Below are 20,809 nucleotides of genomic sequence, written 5' to 3' on the forward strand. Positions count from 1 at the left end.
ATCTTGTGGCAGCAGAACTAATTGCATACCAAATGTTCCTACAATGAAGGAATAAGAACAACAATAATAATAATACTGGTATTTGTTAAGCGCTTACTGTGTGCAGAGCACTGTTCTAAGCACTGGGGTAGATAGAGGGTAAGGAGGTTGTCCCATGTGGGGCTCACAGTCTTCATCTCCATTTTCCAGATGAGGGAACTGAGGCCCAGAGAAGTGAAGTGACTCGCCCACAGTCACCCAGAGGACGAGTGGCAGAGGTGGGATTCGAACCCATGACCTCTGACTCCCAAGCCTGTGCTCTTTCCACCGAGCCACGCTGCTTCTCTGATAATAATAATAATGGTGGTGTTTGTTGAGTTTCCACACGTAGGAAAATTCTTGATGTAGGACTCCCCCAACCGTAGCCACATGCAGTACTCAACGGTTCTTCAGCTCTAACACTACCTGTTGTGTTGTTGGAAAGAACAGTCCCTAAATCTGCTGTTGTGTTTGAGTCACATCGTGTTGTGCAGAGGTGCTTTTTGGCAGACCCGAGAATCTGTGCTTCCGCCTTTTCCAAGTTGCACGCAGTACTAGAAAACTACATAAATCTCAGCTAGAAAGATGCTCGCCAAATGGAGGCCACCCAGTGGGCTGAGTTCATCCCATCCCAAGGCCAGGGATCTATAAGGAGTTATGCAACTCCTGGGGCTTCTAGGGGATTGTCCTTCTGATGGGAATCACTTCCTCCTCAAATCCTACGGACAATGACTCTCCCCGGCTTCAAAGCCTTATTGAAGGCACATCTCCTCCCAAAGGCCTTCCCAGTAATTAATTAATTAATGTTGGCATTTGTTAAGCGCTTCCTATGTGCAAAGCACTCTTCTAAGTGCTGGGGAGGATACAAGGTGATCAGGTTGTCCCACGTGGGGCTCACAGTCTTAATCCCCATTTTACAGATGAGGTCACTGAGGCCCAGAGAAGTTAAGTGACTTGCCCAAAGTCACACAGCTGACAAGCGGCAGAGCCGGGATTTGAACCCATGATCTCTGACTCCCCAGCCCGTGCCCTTTCCACTGAGCCACACTGCTTCTCTAAGTCTAAGCAGTCTAAGCTCCCCACTTTCCTCTTCTCCCACTCCCTTCCGTGTCATTCTTACTTGTTCCATTTGGATTTCTCCCCTTCCCTGCCCCACAGAACTCATGAACATATCTGTAATTTATTCATTTGTATTGCTGTCTGTATCCCCCCCTCTAGATTGTAAGCTCACTGTGGGCAGGCAATGTGTCTTGTTTATTGTTCTATGGTACTCTCTCAAGAGCTTAGTACAGTGCTTTGCGCATAAAAAGCGCTCAATAAATACTATTGAATGAATGAAAGGATGAAATTGTCCCAAATCCACACGGTAATATCTATTCCATTTGCCTGCTGCGTTCTCTTGGGCAAGTCGCTTAACATCCCTGTGTTTCTGTTCCTCACCACTAAAATGGGGATACAATACCTGTTCCTCCTTTCTCTTAGACTTTGAGCCTCAGGTGGGAGAGGAAATGTGTCTGATCTGATTATCTTGTATCTACTCCAATTCTTAGCAAGGAGCTTGGCACATAGTAAGAACTCAACAGAAACCACTATTATTATTGTTATTATTATTATTATCAGGGAAGAACAGGTAACTTGCCATCAAGCCTTCCCTGACACAGTTAATTTCTTGCCTTGTGACCAGCCAAAAATCTGAGCCACCCCAAAACTGTACCTTCCACTGGCAGCGAATCCCAGACCGAAACTTTGTTGGCAATGTGCCACCATTTTGGGGACCCCGGTGCTGCCGCTGGTGAAGTAGATGGCTGCCAGGTCTTGACTCTTGGTCTTCACGTGTTTGTGCTCAGTAGATGCCACTCTTAAAAACAGACAAAAAACACAATGTCCTAGCCCTGCTGAAGTTAGCTATGAACCCCAGTAGGTTATAATTCCCCTCTAGACTGTAAGCTTGTTGTGGGCAGGGAATGTGTCTTTTTATTGCTATATTGTATTCTCCCGAGCGCTTAGTACAGTGTTCTGCATACAGTAAGCGCTCAATAAATGATTGAATGAATGAATGAGTTTAAGTCATAGGTGTCTTGTGATAGGACGAGTCTACAAGGCACAAGCCACGAGATCCCAGACGCACCGGCCCCATACGACTTAGAGAAAAATATGTTTCTGGAGCAGATGAGGGTGAGATCAGGTATCCTTCTGAAGTCCCAGTCCTTGTTGATTCTAGACCAGTCCCAACCGAAAACATCGAGAGATTCTGGGCTATAGGAGACTCCTTTAGAGATATTGATGGATCTCCAACCAGGAGGGACACATTCAATAAAAAGTATACAGTGTTGGGCGTAGATTTTAAAAGCAAAATAAAGAGTTCAGCTCTTTATCTGGTGTCAAAGAACTAGTGTGGGCCTGGTCTAACAGTATCCCCAGAAAATAATTACTATCAAGAGACAAATTATGTTAGTCCCTCAAACAGAGAAGACAGATAGAGCACAATTCCTCTCTAGGGTCAGTTTAACTCAAATTAATAAATTGGGGTTTAATAATAATAATGTTGGTATTTGTTAAGCGCTTACTATGTGCCGAGCACTGTTCTAAGCGCTGGGGTAGACATAGGGGAATCAGGTTGTCCCACGTGGGGCTCACAGTCTTAATCCCCATTTTACAGATGAGGGAACTGAGGCACAGAGAAGTTAAGTGACTTGCCCACAGTCACACAGCCGACAAGTGGCAGAGCTGGGATTCGAACTCATGAGCTCTGACTCCAAAGTCCATGCTCTTTCCACTGAGCCATGCTGCTTCTCATGGGTTTAGGAAGCACATTCGGTCTTTCAGGAGTTCCGGGGAGTGTTTGATGGAGTGCTCTTAAACAAGTCATCCTCTTATCACTGGTTGGCCAGATGGTCCAGGTCCAAGGGGGAAGAAAATGCCATAACTTTCACCACCTGGACACTTTCACTTCTAATAGACCTCCAGTGATTTCGGCATTAGAGGAAAGGACTGAGAAGTCCTACTTATCAACAAGCTAACTTTTTTAAGTCCTCTAAGGATACAGTGGGCATAGAGACGATGTCTAATTCCTGCCTGAATATTCTTTTCAGTGCTTAATAGAGTGCTCTGCACATACTAAGCATTTAATAGATACTAATATTTATGATTTCAAAGTTGGCTGGCACCACTGGCCCTGCTTTGATTCCGAGTCAATCCACCAAGGTCCGGTCCCCAGCTAGAGATCGAAGGGCCACTCGGGATGGCTTGGTGCGCAACCTTCCGGCTCACGGGTCTGGCCAACCCCTGTCCTAAGTTTTTAAGCAGCAGCAGCTCCAAAAGCAAAGGAAGATGTTGCGGATGGGAAAACGCGAAGATCCGAATGCTCCTTCTGGAGGAAGAGGCCAATTTTCTGCTCTTTTTCTGTAGCCATTCCACATTTCCCGAACCGGAGGCACTCACGTAACCAGCTCCCTGAAATTCAGCCATCCCGGCCGGCTGTCGTCAGACACCAGAAGCTTGGTTTTCAGGGAGGGGCACTTGGCAGACACAATATCGACTTGGGCAGCAAGGGAGTCACTGGTGACTATGGCCTTGGCCTGTGATGCCTGTAGCCTGTAAGCAATGTCTCTGGCAGTGAGCTGGGATGTGCCTGGGATGATGACCACCCCTGCCAGGACAGAAAGAGGTTAATGCACCAAACTGTCCCTCACACCACACTATAAGGGATTCAGTCATTCATTCAATCGTATTTACTGAGAGCTTATTGTGTGCCTATTTAGAGCAGTTAGTAAAGCACTGTACTGAGCGGCTTGGGAGAGTACAATACAACCACAAACAGATACAGTCCCTGCCTATAAGGAGCTCACGGTCTAGAAGGGGAGACAGGGGATTCACCCAAATTAGCTTCCGGGCATCTGTTGAACTTCACTATGACTTGTGAACTTTGTATCTAGGTTGACAAGCAGCTTAAAGATCTTCAGTCAGTCAGGCAATCGTATTTATTGAGTGCTTACTGTGTGAAGAGAACTGTACTAAGCCCTGGGGAGAGAATATTATAACACTATCACACTCATTCCCTGCCCACCCAGTGAGCTTAAGTGTGATCTCTTTCTACTCCAGAATCAACTCTTGGATACCTGGGATAACAGAAGGAAAAGTTGGCCTGGTTAATGCTAGCAATCAGACCCCTAACTGGGCAGAGGGGAGGTGTCTGCTACAAGATGAATACACAATGTAAATAGAATGTTTTATGTAATATTAATCATTCATAATACTGGCATAAGACCTGTTTAGGAAAGAGGGAGTGATGGTTCTGGGCTCCCCATCTAGACTGTAATCTTCCCCCTCTAGACTGTAAGCTTGTTGTGGACAGGGAATGTGTCCATTATATTGTTATATCATACTCTCCTAAGCGCTTAGTACAGTGCTCTGCACATAGTAAATATTCAATAAATATGATTGACTGAATGACTGCCTGGGCCAGGATCTGTTCACTACTCACCAGCTCTCAGTCTTTGTTCCTCTGAAAATCACCTTCAGAAAATCACTGTGCCTCATTCTCCTGCCCCTGTTCCCTTGCTCATTCTGTTCCCGTGCCTGGAATTTCTTCTAACTTCAAATCCACCAGATCACGGCTTTCACCATCTTCAAAGCCAACTTGCCATTTATTCCCAAATCCCTAAACCAGGTCACCTCCAGAACCACCTGTAGCACTTATTTACTATGCACTTTTCATTCAGTTCTTTCATCCTGGTTAAGCAGTCAATCAATGGTATTTTTTCAGAGCCAACTGTGTGCAGAGCAGTTCTAAGCACTTCAGAACGTACAGTATAATAGAGAGGATAGAAGCGATCCCTGCTGTTTGGATTAGTATTTGTTATATCCTGATTTTTTTTCTCCAGTTTCCACTCTTAGAAAAAGAAATACCCGTTTCCTCTATTAGATTGTAAGCCTCTTGACGGCAGGGGCCAAGTCTTCGGCTTCTGGTGTACTCTCCCAAGCACAAGTGATCTGCACCCAGTAAGGTATTCAATGAATGGATTCATTGGTGTGAGCAACTTCTGCATAGTACAGGAGCTGCAGCATGGGTGAAGGCTGGAGAAAAGGCAAGCGCCTAGATGGTGAGAGGTCAGAAGCTGTCCTCAGATAAACCACAAAAAAGATAATCCATTCAGAGAAAATCTTGATGTTGTCATACACGGGTGGTTGCTGAGGGGGGTCACAGGAGCCTTCAGGAGGAAGACGTTAAATTCCACTGCCCGGGAGGGTCTGTTGTGGCCTCTTGATTTTTGATCCTAGGGAAGAGACGACTGCAGTGAGGCATTTCCAGTGATTTTTTTGTTTTAGGAGGTTAGTGCCATGGACACTTTCTGAGAGGAAAGGGCAGCTCTTGAAGACAGTTAGCTGGCTGTGTGCCCGGCACTTCACTACTGTTTCGGCCCAAGGGGCCTGAGATGTACGCTGCATTCCCAGAGAAGAGCAACGGGGCTAGAGGGCTTTAAGTTCAGTTTCTGTGGGGAAAGCCTAAAGGAGTTAGGGCTGTTGGGCCTGGAGAAGGGGTTATTGCAAGGAGGATCCCAAATGATCATTCTCCATCATCTTGGAAGACAGGAGTTCATCCCAAGCGCTTAGTACAGTGCTCTGCACATAGTAAGCGCTCAATAAATACTATTGAATGAATGAATCAAGGAAACGGACTTAAATTGCAGCAAGAAAGATTTACATCAGGCGAAAGGAAGAACTTCCCTGATTGTGCAGCTGAATTGTCACTAGAAAGACTCCCAAACCAGACTGTAGAATCCCCATCCCTGAATATCTTTGACAGCAGGATCCCAAACCATTCGTCTTTGATGGTTTAGACGTCTCTGGATCATTGGCCCAGATCTCTCAAAGCCCCTTCCATGGGTGATTTTATTGTTTGATCAAACTTTACGGCCACAGACCTACCTTATCTCCAAAAGGAGATGCCATCTACACTGCAGGCCTTAGCTTTTAGAATGCTTTCTTCTATACTCACCCAATTACTGTAGGAGGATAAGAATGATAAACCCAAATTCAATTGTTAGTAATAATAATTCCCCAGCACAGTCAAAAGGCCAAGTTCAAGCATCAACAAGATCTCTGAAAAAGTGCATTATCACTTGGTTGTTGTATGGCAGTGAAAGAGAAGGGACAGAGAAACAGGGGATCTGGGTTCTAGTCCTAGCTCTTCCACTGGCCAACTCTGTGACCTTGGGCACAGAGTCTTCCCTCCCCTCCCAACCCTCCCCACCTGCTCTTCCCCCTTCCCCTCCCCTCAGCACTGTGCTCATTTGTATATTTTGTTTATTACCTATTTATTTTGTTAATGAGGTGTATATCTCCTTGATTCTATTTATCTTGTTGATGTTTTCTCGTTTTTGTTTTGTTCTCTTTTGCTTTGCTGTCTATCTCCCCCGGTTAGACTGTGAGTCCATCACTGAGCAGGGATGGTCTCTATCTGTTGCCGAATTGTACATTCCAAACGCTTAGTACAGTGCTCTGCACATAGTAAGGGCTCAATAAATACTATTGAATGAATGAATGGGCAAGTGACTTCATCTCTCTGGGCCTCAGTTTCAGACAGGATTCTGTCTGATCCCATAATCTTGTATCTACCACAGCACTTAGACATAGTAAGAACTTAATAAATGACATAATTCCTCTTTACTGATGCTTTGAAGACATGATTGAGTAGAGTAACCCCCTTTTTATGGCCAGAACTACACAAGCAAAACCGTTGGGAGAACTGAGATCCTTATCAGGACAACCAAGACAAAACATTGCTTTCTCTTGAATAACTGCAGAATAACTGAGGTAAGGGTTGGATTTTGGCTTGATGTAAACTAAGAGGCAGTCTTGAAAACAGTCATGCATCTTCATCTGGCCCAAGTATAGCCTAGCAAGATTCCATCTTTACATGTACACAGCGGGTTGGGGTGCGGGCAAGGAGGGTCAGCTCTGTCTTGGTCTTTGTCGACACGCTCGTTGGGTGGGTGGCTGTGAGCTAACCATCCACAGCAGCAGCTTGGAAAGTGACTGAATTCTCCATTTATCAGTGGGAGAGAAAGTCTGGCCTGTCATAGGAGAAGGAAACAGATGCCTGTTTTGAGAGTTTACACTGCTGTTTTCTAAAAGAAGCAATGGGGAAAGATTTATTTTACAAATGAGTTGAACTTGGAGTTGCTTACAGCCAGTTTCTTCAAACATATCTCTGTTGAGTAGTTGGAAACTTTTCCTTTAAATTTCCATTTGAGAACATGGAGGTGATGTTGTCAGAGACACCGGGTGGAAAAGTGAGTCAAGAGAATTATCCTACTACAACATTTATAGCCTTAAGATTATCTATGTTCCTGGGGATTGACTTGTTTCATTCAACATTTGTGCGGATCATGCCTGGGAATTGGGCACCAGATGTTTCTTAATAAGAAGTTAATGATAAAAATAATAATGGTATTTGATAAGGGCTTACAATGTGCCAAGCACTGTTCTAAGTGCTGGGGTAGATACACGGTAATCCAGATGGTCCTGAGTGGGGCTGACAGTCTTAATCCCCATTTTACACACGAGGGAACTGAGGCACAGGGAAGTGAAGTGACTTGCCCAAGGTCACACAGCAGACATGCGGCGGAGTGGGATTAGAACCCACAACCTCCGACTCCCAAGCCCGTGCTCTTGCCACTAGGCCATGCTGCTTCTCAAAAGTTGTTTTGAACTAGGTGGAGAGAATGATCTGGTTGATCATTAACCAGATCACACCTTCTCTCATTAACAAAATAAAGAGGCAATAAATGAAATATACAAATGAGCACAGTGCTGAGGGGAGGGGAAGGGGGAAAAGCAACTAACTTTCTCTTGCATTCAAATGTGAATAGGATCTTCTTAGTTTGAAAGATGACTGGTGGTATTTCCTCCTGAAAACATGGTGGTCAAACAACCAATTAACCAAGAATCAATCCCATTTACTGAGCAGCGTAGTAAGAAGTGCCTCCACTAGGCTCTGTACCAGGCCTGGGAGTCAGGGGACCTGGGTTCTAATCCCAACTTTACCACTGGTCTGCTGGGTGACCTTGGCAAGTCGCTTAACTTCTCTATGCCTCAGTTTCCTCATGTGTAAAATGATCATTAAATACTGTAGTTCCTTCTCTTTAGACGGTGAACCCCATGTGGGACAGGGACTGTGTCCGAACTGATTATCTTTTATTGATTCCAGTGCTTCATACTGTGCTTGGCACATAATAAATACTTAACAAATACCATAATTATTATTACTGGGAGAGTTCATCAGTAGCAAGACACATGATACCAATCTACTTATTGACCCTCACTCTTGTCTCTCTCGCTATCACCCTCTTGCTCACACCTTCTCTCATGCCTGGAACTCTCGCATCATCACATCTGGCAAACTAACATTCACCCCATCATCGGCCCTTCTGAAATCACATCTCCACCAGGAAATCTTCCCCTGATTAATCTCTCAGTCTTTCCACCCTGCTTTTTTTTCTACTCACCTCTAAGCACTTTAGAACTCACCCACAGTTCTCTGGCACTCAGTAAGCACTCAATAAATAGCATTAATTGGTTGATTGATTGAATGGGTGAGAGAGATAAATATTGTTTGCAGGCAGTAAAAGCCAAACGAAGAACATGATAATAATAATAATAATGTTGGTATTTGTTAAGCACTTACTATGTGCAGAGCAAGTTCTAAGCTCTGGGGGAGATACAGGGTAATCAGGTTGTCCCACGTGAGGCTCACAGTCTTAATCCCCATTTTACAGATGAGGTAACTGAGGCACAGAGAAGTGAAGTGACTCGCCCCCAGTCACACAGCTGACAAGCGGCAGAGCCGGGAGTCGAACCCATGACCTCTGACTCCGAAGCCCAGGGACAAGCATTCCAGGAAGGAACAGCCGAAAAAAGAGTTGAGAGTACAAATACATAAGTCACGTATCAGAAAATCAGAATGTACTAGAAGAAACTGCAAGTATACCGCCTGTGCACTGGAGATTTTATTTTGCGGTTTCAGACAAAGAGGCTTGTGATGCCTCACTCACTGACCTGTTCGCATACAAGCCACGTTCACCAGCCACCATTCAGGAATGCGTGGAAGAACTACCAGCATTCGGTCTCCCCTCTCTAAACCGCTTGCTTCCGTGAGGACGTTAGCCGCTTTCCTGGACAGAGCCCCCAACTCTTCAAAACTCCACTTCACCTCCTCTCCTTGGCCGTTGATCCACCAGAAAGCGGGGTTTGGAGGGCGTTTCCCATTCTGTAGGATGATGATGAATCGATCCATTAATCAACGACATTTATTGAGTGCTCACTGAGTACACAGGACTGTACTTAGCACTTGGGAGAGTCCAGTAGAGTTAGTAGACATGATCTTTCACCTCAAGAAGCTTACAGTCTATGTCTTCTCCTGAGAGCTGCTCCAGATGTAAATTCTTCCCTCGACTCTCCTCCAGTTAAGCCAAGAGCTTGACAGCCACCCTCAGTGGAGTCCTCAGCTCTCTTCTCTCCCCAGAACTGGAGCCTAAATACTTTATAAATTCATTCATTCATTCAATAGTATTTATTGAGCGCTTACTATGTGCAGAGCACTGGACTAAGTGCTTGGAATGTGTAATTCGGCAACAGATAGAGACAATCCCTGCCCTGTGACGGGCTCACAGTCTAATCGGGGGAGACACACGGCAGAGCAAAACAGAACGAAACAAAAGCAAGACAATATTATCATGATAAATAGAATCAAGGGGATGTACATCTCATTAGCGAAATAAATAGGGTAATAAATAATATATACAAATGAGCACAGTGCTGAAGGGAGGGGAAGGGGGAAGAGCAGGTGAGAAGGGTGGGGAGGGGAAGGAGAGCAGAGGGAAAGGGGACTCAGTTGAGGGGAGGTGAAGGGGGAAGGGGGAGGAGCAGAGGGAGGAGGGGGAGCAGAGGGAAAAGGGGGAGCTCAGTGTGGGAAGGCCTCTTGGAGGAGGTGAGCTCTCAGTAGGGCTTTGAAGAGGGGAAGAGAGTTAGTTTGGCAGATAAATGAAGGGTTGGGTAATGAAGAGTGGGATAGACTGTACATCTTTGGGAAATAAAATGCTTGGCACACAGTAAGTGCTCAATAAATATGATAGAACGAGAGGATTGGGCAACTAATCAGAAAATTCACAAACCAACTAGCTGGTGAACCGGGAAGATTCTGGTTAAAAAACAATCCAGATTGGTTGTCTAAAGGGACAATTTAGCTCACCTGCTTCTCATTGGTCATTTTTAAGCAGACCCCTTCCTAATGCCCTCTCACACATCCACCTCTCTCCCTTTCCCACATCTGGATCCACTGTAAAATGAGGGAAGACAATTTAACATTGAATCCTTGGTTGTGAAATTTCCCTCCCATCGAGAGGCCAGATTTCATATTGTATTCTCCCAGCATGCCAAATGGCTGCCAGAGGCCCTGGCTGGGAGAGAGAATAGGACTGGCCTCCTCTATCTCCACCTGTCTTTGAGAGCTGGATTTCGCTCAGGGCTCCATGCTCGATAACATCCGCTGGCCCTTTGTTGTTGTTGTTGTTGTTGTTGATAGTATTCGTTAAGCACTTACTATGTGCCAGGCACTGTTCTAAGCACTGGGGTAGATACAAGGTAATCAGGTAGGACATAATCCCTGTCCCACATGGGGTTTACAGTATTAATCCCCATTTTATAGATGAGGTAACTGAGGCCCAGAGAAGTGAAGCGACTTGCCCAAGGTCACGCAGCAGACAAGTGGCAGAGCCGGGATTAGAACCCATGACCTTCTGCCTCCCAGGCCTGTTCTCTATCCAGTAGGCCACACTTAATCCCTGCCGCTATGGACAGAGTCACTGAAACACCCACTGCCCCTCTGAACAAGGTCACCATGGAAGCAGCCAAGAGACGATTTAAAGGGATTTCTCCAAGATGGAAGAAATGCAATGTGTGTGGCTGTCCACAAGGCTCTTGCGTCAGATGGCCTCCTTTCCCTGAGACGGCAAAGAGAAGTTTTCTTGATTGAAAAGGTAGCAAACTAAAGACTCTGTGGGCTTTTCTAATGGTATCTGTTAAGCGCTTACTCTGTACCAGTCCCTGTATTAAGCACTGGCAAGCTAATCAGGTGGAACGCAGTTCATGTCCCACTTGGGGTTCACTGTCTTAATCCTCATTTTACAGATGAGGTAACTGAGGCACAGAGAAGCGAAGTGACTCGTCCAAGGTCACGCAGCAGACAAGTGGCGGAGCTGGGGTTAGAACTCAACTTCTAATATGCTGAAGCCTTTACCTTCTCTATTTGGCACCAGACGTCCAGTACGTCATGGGCAAAGTTAAAATACTCCGGTACCTCCCGCTGCCCCAGACTCATGGCTTCAAAGGCAGAAAAGATCTTCTGAGGAGCCAGGCCAGCGCACCGGAGACGGAAAGAGCGGAAGGAACACCGGGAGGTCCGCAGAGCCTTGAGGAGGCGGCGGCCCGCCAGGAGTAGCCTCATGATTCAGCGGACGGTGATGAAAATTGGACCTGGAGAGAAAGGAGGGGCCCTTGTGAATGGAAAGGGGCGGACATCAAACAGTGAAACAAGATGATATAAATTCCCAACACCCAAAGGAGCTTCAGGGAGGGGTGTTCTTGGGAGGAGTGCTAGCTGAACTTTCTAGCCTTGTCGTGGTCGATCAAAGTTAATCAGCGGTATTTACTTTTTATAGTATTAGTTTGGTGCTTTATTTGTGCCAGGCACCGTACTAAGCGCTGGAGCAGATGCAAGCTAATTAAGTTGACCCTGGGTTGTAGTAATAATAATGTTGGTATTTGTTAAGCGCTTACTATGTGCAGAGCACTGTTCTAAGCGCTGGGGTAGATACAGGGTAATCAGGTTGTCCCACGTGAGGCTCACGGTCTTAATTCCCATTTTACAGATGAGGTCACTGAGGCACAGAGAAGTGAAGTGACTTCCCCACAGTCACACAGCTGACAGGTGGCGGAGCCGGAATTCGAACCCACGGCCTCTGACTCCCAAGCCCGTGCTTAGTAAGAGAGCGACGAGGTGAAGGAGGAGGGGACAAGGCAGGGAACATATCTAGCAACTCCATTACACTGTACTCTCCCAAGCATTTAGTACAGTGCTCTGCACATAATAAGTGCTCGGTAAATACGATTGACCGATTGATTCTACAAACTAAACGGATTTGGAGTTATTTAAAGGACAGTTACTGGAATTCCCCTCCCCGACTTGAAAGAAAGGGACCGTTTGCTGGTCTGGATCGCCCCACGAGGGGGCTCCCCAACATCGTTCTTAAAATCGATTAGGGCCCGTAGAAAGAAGATCAATAAGGTTCTTAACTTCCCAGGCTTTCTTTAGCTATGGCTTCATTTAAAATGTGGCAAGTATCTTCGATGTTTCTACTGGACACTCCTAAATACTTGACTTATCCTTTTCTTTTGTTCATGCTGGCTGAGGCTTTCCCACTGATTTTAGCTGCCTGGCAAAAGAAGGAAAAAAAATCTTCATCGGCATCAGTTACGAGACCCCTGGGCCCAGGATGCCTTCCCTGACTCACCTCTCATATCTCCACCTTATTTCCCTCTACCAATCGATCAATCAATCGTATTCATTGAGCACATACTGTGTGCAGAGCACCGTCTAAGTGCTCGGGAGAGTGCAATATAACTGGGTCGATTGACGCATTAGCAATAATAAAATGGCATTTGTTAAGTGCTTCCTCTGTGCCAGCCACTGTTCTAAGTGCTGGGGGGACGGGTGATACAAGCAAACTGTGTTGGACACGGTCCCTGTGCCAGTGGGGTTGTCTTAATCCCCACTGTACAGGTGAGGAAAATGAAGCACAGAGAAGTGAAATGATTTTCCCAAGGCCACCCAGCAGGCAAGTGGTAGAGCTGGTATTAGAACCCAGGTTTTTCTGACTCCCAAGCCCGTGCTCTATCCACTAGGCCACACTGCTCAACGTCACAGAGAGGTTGCTCACAGTCTACTGTATCACTTATGCCCTTCTATAAACACTTCTATACTCGCCTCCTATCGCCATGGCACTTAAGTACATATCTTTATATTCCACTGTTTCCCCTACCTATAGCTTATCTTCTTCTCTCCTCCACTAGACTGTGAATTCCTCTGAGGGTAGGGATCATAATCTACTTATTCTACCGAACTGTCCCTAGTGTAGTATAGGTGCACAATAAATACCACTGACTGGTGGATTGATTGATCAGCACTTATTGGATTCCTACTTAAACTCTGGGCTGTTTCTCTACGATTTTAAAGTCCTGGAATATCTTTGGAAAAACCTATTCGGTTCCCTCTGACTCTCCAACCCAGAAGAAAACAGGAGAGGTTTATGTCACATTTCACTTACGAAAGAAACGTGTTCAATCCTAAGCCTCTTTTGAGCCCAGGGAAAATGCTTTTCTCCTTCCCCTTCCCTCCAGCGATGCTTTTTTAGGTTCTCTGGAGGAAAGTTTGAAGAAACTGTAGTTGTCTAACCTGGAGAAGGGAGAACTCTGGGTAATTAAGAACTATCCTCCATCAGGTGAAAAGATTTGGTGAGGAAGATGTTGTTCAAGCCTAAGAGATTGACTCGACTGTTCATTCCTTCAGTGGTATTTACTGAGCTCTTCCCATGTGGAGAGCACTAAGCATTTGGGAGAGTACAATGTAAGGATAAACAGACACATTCCCCGCCCACAATGAGCTCAGAGTCTAGAGGACAAGCTTACAGTCTAAGGATGAGCCTTGTTCAGCTGGTCACATGGTTCAGTCCAGATTACCTCTTGTACCCCCTTCCAGCTCTGTGATCTTTACATCAGGGCTAATTTTGAGTGCCGGGGATACCAGCCAGCTAGGGCATCAAACCCAGCTTTCCCGGTAGGGCTGCAGTTTCAGAGCAGAGACCCAGAGCTCCCTTCCCCATCACATTTGATCTTAGAGTAAGACAGGGAAGGTAAGAACCCAGCCTCAGCACAATCATCATTATCTCTGCTCTGCTCGCCCTCCTCCCCGAATGTCCCACCTGTTCCCTTCGCCTCCCTCCCTGTGAGGGCTGGGGTGCTGGAGGAGAAGGTTGAGAGTTTGGGGAGGAGATGGGAGCCCATTTCCCCCAATCTCATCTCCCCAGTCTTGATCCTGGTCTAATTGCTTTGGTAGACTTGGGCCCTGAGACATCACTCCCTGCTTGACCTCCCGGGTTTTATCGGTACAGCCGGTCCCCAGCCGTTCCTGCTGATGGGTCAGAGAGAGGCCGCTGCCCCGTGGAATGCCCTGCTGGCAATTCCCAAACTTCATCTGAACCGACAGCCTCAGCCTCGTCCCCCACCGAACCCATGAAAGAGCAAACCAGGTGGCAGAATGTTTTCTTTCCTCTTCCTGTACAACCCGTTCTCTGATCAATAGATCAATAGGTTTCATTAAGCAACTACTGAGCTCAGAGCACTATATTAATCAGTCAGCCAGTCAGTTGCATTTATTGAGCTCTTAATAAGTACAGGGCACTGTACAAACTTCTTGGGAGAGTACAATATAACAATATAGCTGACAGTCTATTAACCGCTTAAGAGAGTACAAAAGAGCTTGAAGACTCAATCCCCGCCCTCAAGGGGCAGAGAGTCTAGCCAGGGACTAGACATATAAATTATTGTATAAGTTATTAAATTAGGGAGAGTAATAGAGTATGTTCTATACCACACAGGGGCTCTGACCCAGGAGGACTGGAGGCTGTGGTAAGTTAAGTGCTCAGGTAATGGAGGACAGAGGGAGCCGGAAAACGCTAGCCCAACGTGTAGGGTTCACAAACACCCAGGAACAAGCCAGGGGCACAGCCACCAGACCATCACGAGAAGAAAAAAAAAATTGTTACTTGTTAAGCGCTTATTTTGTGCCAAGCGCTGTTCTAACCGCTGGGCTAGGTAGAAGTGCATCAGGGTGGATACGGTCCCTATCCCACATAGGGCTCACGGTCTCAATCCCCATTTTACAGATGAGGTCACTGAGGCACAGAGAAGTTAAGTGACTCGCCCAAGTTTAGACAGCAGATAGGTGGCGGAGCCGGGATTAGAACCCAAGACTTTCTGATTCCCAGGTCCGTGCTTTAGCCACTAAGCCACGCTGCTTCGGTAAGAAGTCAGATGAAATGTCTCCCCAGGTGCAACTTTGGCTTCTTCTGCTGTCGTAGACTCTGTAGCAGGAATTGGCCACTAGCCAACCCAGTTCCAATTGACCTCACCCCACGCCAGGGCCTGTTTTTTGGGGACATCAGGGTTGGACTGGGAACATTTCGATGTAGTCAGCATCACAAATGACTGCATGCTTCAGAGCCAGAGTCAGAAGGACCTGGGTCCTAACCTCGACTCTGCCGCTTCTCTGCTGTGTGACCTTGGACAAGGCCCTAAACGTCTCTGGGCCTCAGTTACCTCATCTGTAGAATGGGGATTAAGACTGGAAGCTCCATGTGGGACGGGGAATGCGTCCAACCTGATTAGCTTGTATCTACCTCAGCACTTGACACCTAGTAAGCGTTTAACAAATACCATCATTATTAACTTCTCTTTGGGCCTCAGCTTCCTCATCTGTAAAATGGCAGTTAATACTCCGAGTCCCATGTGGGATATGGATCGGTCCAACCTGGTTAGTTTGAATCTAAGCACTTGACAAATCCCTTAAACCACTCCCCTACCCTGCCTAAAATGGAAAGGGTCTTGCAGCAGCTCCTAGCAACCTGAGACCAGGGCCTGGTAGATCAGAGCAGCAGGATTGGGAGGAGCAGAAGGGAGCCTGAAGCCCTGGTTTGGGGGATCAAGGACAGATCAAAGGCAGCTTCCCTGTTCCAGAGCTAACTGTTTCACCTCTGTACTGGCTGACAAAATTACAGCAAACAGGACCTTCTATTCAGGCCCAGCTTGTCTTGGACAGAACAGGAATCCAGACCTTTAATTCAAGAGTTGACTATGACCTCCAAGAGCCAGTGCTAATTTTGGTCCTGACCTTCCACGAATGGAGGATAGAACCAGACACAGAGGGCTAGAGAGCTGCTCAGCCAGAGACATCCAGAGATAGCAACAGAGACTGGAGGAGCGAGGCAGAGCCAGAGAAGGCAGATGTTCAATGCAAAACACTAAAGTGTTTTATTCTGAACTCCAGAACTTAGGTGCATATGTGATTTTTATATATCTCTATGTTCATATATATAATATATATGTCCATTTGTATATTCAAATGTTTCAGTTATTTCACCCTGATCTATCTGTACTGCTTCCTGCTATATTCTTGTTTCTCTGACTCCTATTATTTGTAAATGATTTTTATCACTGGGTCTCCTCCATTAGATTGTAAGCCCCTTGGGGGCTCAAGAAACACAAAGCATTGATCCACTCGCAAAGATAAAAGGCGCTGTCGCTTAAAGAGAGACCCTGAAGAATGGGTATTGAACAGAAAAGTATTCAAAGAGAGAAGCCAGAGGATAAAAATAGAGGCAGAGAAAGGCAGGAGCACACTCTTAAACCTCCGCGGGCCCACTCACATCGCCATGTGCAAACTTGCACAGTCAGACCACACTTCTACTGATACATGCACACTCATGTCGTCACGTAGGTGTTCATACCCACAGACGCGCACTCGCACCTACACGTAATAATAATAATGATGGCATTTGTTAAGCTCTTACTATGTGTTGAGCACTGTTCTAAGCTCTGGGGAAGATACAAGGGAATCGGGTTGTCCCACGTGGGGCTCACAGTCTTAACCCCCATTTTACAGATGAGGGACCTGAGGCCCAGAGAAGTAAGTGACTTGCCCGAAGTCACACAGCTGATCAGTGGTGGAGTCGGGATTAGAACCCACGACCTCTGATTCCCAAGCCTGTGCTCTTTCCACTATGCCACTCGGATGAACACATGCACATTCATACTGACACGTGCACACATACCCACATGTGCAAACTTGTGTTGACTCGAGCACATTCATATTGACCCATGCACACTTGAATCAACACATGCACATTTGTACCCATACGTGCATGCTGAAATGTGCACACTCGCACCCAAAGTGCTTTCAGAGGTCCAACCTCGAGGCTCCTGGTCCTCCCTCAACCTCCATGCCCCATGGGGGGGTGTCACACCATCCTTCCCCTCCTCCCCAGCCCCTCACCCAAGACCCAACCTCTCTTTGTCATGATTCTTGGGCACTGGGGGCTCTGGGCAGGGAGGCAGGCCACAAGCGAACTGGGGGAGAAGAAGGGAAAAGGACAGTTCTGACGAGATGAAGACAAAAAGAGAAGTCACCCCAGTGGCTTAGGGTCGTGGTGAGGGAGCTGCAGGAAAGACATAAAGAGGGTGGGGCCATGAGTGATCACAGGTAAGGAGAGGGAAGGGTAAAAAGTAGGGTAAAGGAAAATAAATCCATGCAAAGGCTTCCCTGGCCATCAGGTGGGCTGTGATAAAAAGGCCACCCATTGTGTGTGCAAGTGATCAATCAATCAATCAAGACTGGTTCTGCATCCAGTAGTTTTTCCTTAAGTTTAGTATTTTCACATGACTCTGGCATTTCCTCTGAATCACTAACCTTTCTTAGAGTCTTGGTTTATGTGGCTGCAGCTATGGATGCTGCCTTCAGAGACATGTCCTGGCAGAGAGAGAGCAGTTTTCTGCTCTGATCTTTCTCACAGGAGGAGAATAACTCAGCACATCCCTGCATCCCGGATACATGTGGAGCGGTCAACTGTCTTCTCAGCTGAGAGGGGTAGGGGAGAGGGAAGAGAGAAAGGGAAGAGAGAGAGGGACAAAGAAATCAGACAGCTGAAGAAGCAACAACAGACATCAAAGAGGAGAGGCCCCAGGAGTGGGATAAAGCAGGAAAACAGAAAGAAGTGGTCTGAAAAGATTTTTCCAGTGAAAAATCTTTACAAGCCATAGTGGGGAATTCCCAACTAGAACCCCAGAGTCTCTTTCTGGCCCCACACTTGTAAAATGATGGATGAAAATGTTTACCTTGGTCACGAATCCCTTCTCTGCTAACCTTCCCCCTATTGCAGGTCAGGACCAGCTTCAGACACTCAGGACCAGCCTCAGACACTTGGCTGCCCTGAGACAAGAAATTAAAAGTCTTCCTCCCTCCTTCCCAACAAACTGTCCCATATGATATTATTATATTACGCCTACACACACACACACAGTATCATTCTGATATTCATTCATTCATTCATTCATTCATTCATTCAGTTGTATTTATCGAGTGCTTAATGTGTGCAGAGCACTGTACCACAAGCTTGGGAGAGAACAGCGTAACAATAAACAGCTACATTTCCTGCCCCAAGGGAGCTTATGAATCATTTTCCCTCTGCCCCTCCCACCCCTATGGCTTCCCCTAAATCAAGGACTCTGAATGGTTCAGTTCCAAGACCCCTACTTTCTTCTCACAGTTGGAGCATTTCTGTCCCGCTGCCATTTTTCGCAAAGCGAAACGGCAGCACCATCTTGAAGGCTGCCATCTTCCTGATAGGCCGATAGGCTGTGGACATCTCTGTGAGGGTCCACGCCACTTAGCCCCACCTTGAGATACCCAGAGACAATTACCCACCTTGCTTACCGTCTCAAGTTGGCCCTGTTGCAGGTCACCAGGAACTGGATGGGATGTATCTACCGCAGGCTCCTCCTCTTTTTCACCGATCATGTCCTCCCACTTCGTCCTCACAGACTCTTCCACCTCCTGGACTCTGGAACAGCAGGAAGTGTTGACTTTGTATCCCTGCTGACTCAGAGGTTAAGGCTTACCCCCTGAGGCCCGGGTGCCAGGATCTGGTTGAGCAGAGCCGGGATGGTGACTCTGGGGGCCCCCTGACTAACAAATTGATCCCAACATGAGTTTATGTCCTTAACTGCACAATGTCGATCCTCCCTGCGCTGCACCTCCCCTCACCCCCTCTTCGCCCCCCGATCTCTCCCATTTCATTTGGATTTGGAAAAATGTATTACTTAACAGTCCCCTCACTATGGGTCTGAAAGAGATACTGCTTTTCTCCCTTCACCAGACCCACTTAGGAACCACGTCATGCCCTAGGAAGACCTGGCTCAGGAGACCCTTAATATTGCTTGTGTTTTCTGATATTTGGGGATATCCTTAGTCTCAGATTGTAGGGAAAGGGGAATACCAGAGCCCCACAGCCTGATGATGGCTGTGAAGGGTTGATGCTCAAATGTTCAGGCGAGAAAAACCAGTTTTGAAAACAATTTCTGAGGTGAAGAGGATCGAACCAAACACTGGGTCACCCACCAAAGCCACAAACCTTTCCAAGTCGAAGGCTTACTCCAAAAGTAGCCCCCATGGGGGTTGGCAGTTCCCGGCTAAACATTCCTTCAGCATCTATTAGACATTAACTTCTACACCAACAGCAACGAGGGCCTAGTTCCCGACTTATTGTGATCATCCGTTCTCCAGAACCGGGCCCCAGTCTACAGCCACCCATTGTCAAGGCCGACAGAGCTCGGATGTGTTCGGCAGACATGACCGTGGGCAAGTCACTTCACTTCTCTGTGCCTCGGTGACCTCATCTGTAAAATGGGGACGAAGACTGTGAGCCTCATGTGGGACAACCTGATTACCCTGTATACCCCAGCGCTTAGAACAGTGCTCTGCACATAGTAAGCGCTTAACACATACCAACATAACATGAGGCGGTCTGGGGATTTGGTGCTGCTTCATTTCCACATCATTCAACCAATGGTATTTATTGAGTGCTTATTGGGTGCAGAGCACTGTACCAAGCACTTAGGAGAGTACAATACAACAGAGTTGGTAGTCATGTCCCCAGCCAACAATGAGCTTACAGTCTAGAGGGCGAGGCAGATAGTAATATACATAAATAATTGACGGTTATGTACCTAAGTTCTGTGGGGCTGAGGGTGGGGTGAATACCAAGTGCCCAAAGGATACATATCCAAATGCACAGAAAACTCAGAAGGGAGAGGGAGTTAGGGAAAAGAGGTAGGGAAGACCTGGAAGAAATGTGACCTCCCACATTCATTTGCCACTCCTAAAGGGAGTCATTAAGATATGGCAGTGCCTTGGGGATGGATGGGTAAGACTGGAATTGGATTCAAGGCACCCCCAAAGCCCAGAAGTTGTAGTTGGGTATTGGTGGGTATAGTAGAGAGGAGAGAGGAAGGGGGAGGGTAAGGGCTGAGTGGACCGGAGGCTCCTAGGGGCCCTGAAAGCTCATAGGCCTCTTGGACATCCTTGAAATAGGGTCACTGTGAGAGTTTCTGAGTGTCTTCCCCAGGCTGCCCAGGTAAATGCTTTTTTCCACTAGGCCATGCTGTCTATACTACTTTTACTTATTTCGCTAGTGTATCTTTGGCTTTTCAGCGTGGCTCAGTGGAAAGAGCCCGGGCTTGGGAGTCAGAGGTCATGGGTTCGAATCCCGGCTCTGCCACTTGTCAGCTGTGTGACTGTGGGCGAGTCACTTCACTTCTCTGGGCCTCAGTTACCTCACCTGTAAAATGGGGATTAACTGTGAGCCTCACGTGAGACAACCTGATTACCCTGTATCTACCCCAGCGCTTAGAACAGTGCTCTGCACATAATAAGCGCTTAACAAATACCAACATTATTATTGTTTTCTGCCCTATTAGAGGCAGAAAATGAGTCTTTTACTTCTATTTTATCTTCCAAATGCCTTATAAAGTGGTGCTCTCCATACGGTAGATGCTCAGTGTATGTTATTAATACTAATGACGATGATGCTGAGGAGGAGGAACTTGTTCTAGGCAGGAAATG

At 46.7% G+C, this 20,809-nt stretch overlaps 1 protein-coding gene across 7 annotated transcripts in view; it reads right to left on the minus strand.

The window, feature by feature from the left end:
* Positions 1 to 18,743, minus strand: part of LOC100089732 (acyl-coenzyme A synthetase ACSM5, mitochondrial) — a 33,516-nt gene extending 14,773 nt beyond the window's left edge. The window contains exons 1-6 of one of the 7 annotated variants that reach the window (XM_029058513.2): positions 18,025 to 18,134; positions 17,600 to 17,767; positions 11,318 to 11,553; positions 9,079 to 9,289; positions 3,460 to 3,667; positions 1,733 to 1,876 (exon numbers count right to left, since the gene is read on the minus strand). In XM_029058513.2, coding sequence (XP_028914346.1) covers positions 1,733 to 1,876; positions 3,460 to 3,667; positions 9,079 to 9,289; positions 11,318 to 11,524 — 770 coding nt within the window. In that variant the 5' untranslated portion in view covers positions 11,525 to 11,553; positions 17,600 to 17,767; positions 18,025 to 18,134. Of the gene's footprint in view, positions 1 to 1,732; positions 1,877 to 3,459; positions 3,668 to 9,078; positions 9,290 to 11,317; positions 11,554 to 17,599; positions 17,777 to 18,024; positions 18,142 to 18,613 lie in introns of those variants that run through there. The other 6 variants (XM_007659584.2, XM_029058514.2, XM_007659583.2 and 3 more) reach the window with 6 other exon arrangements.
* Positions 18,744 to 20,809: the final 2,066 nt, after the last annotated feature.

Source organism: Ornithorhynchus anatinus, chromosome 2 (genome assembly GCF_004115215.2).
Source record: "Ornithorhynchus anatinus isolate Pmale09 chromosome 2, mOrnAna1.pri.v4, whole genome shotgun sequence".
Lineage (NCBI taxonomy): Eukaryota > Metazoa > Chordata > Mammalia > Monotremata > Ornithorhynchidae > Ornithorhynchus > Ornithorhynchus anatinus.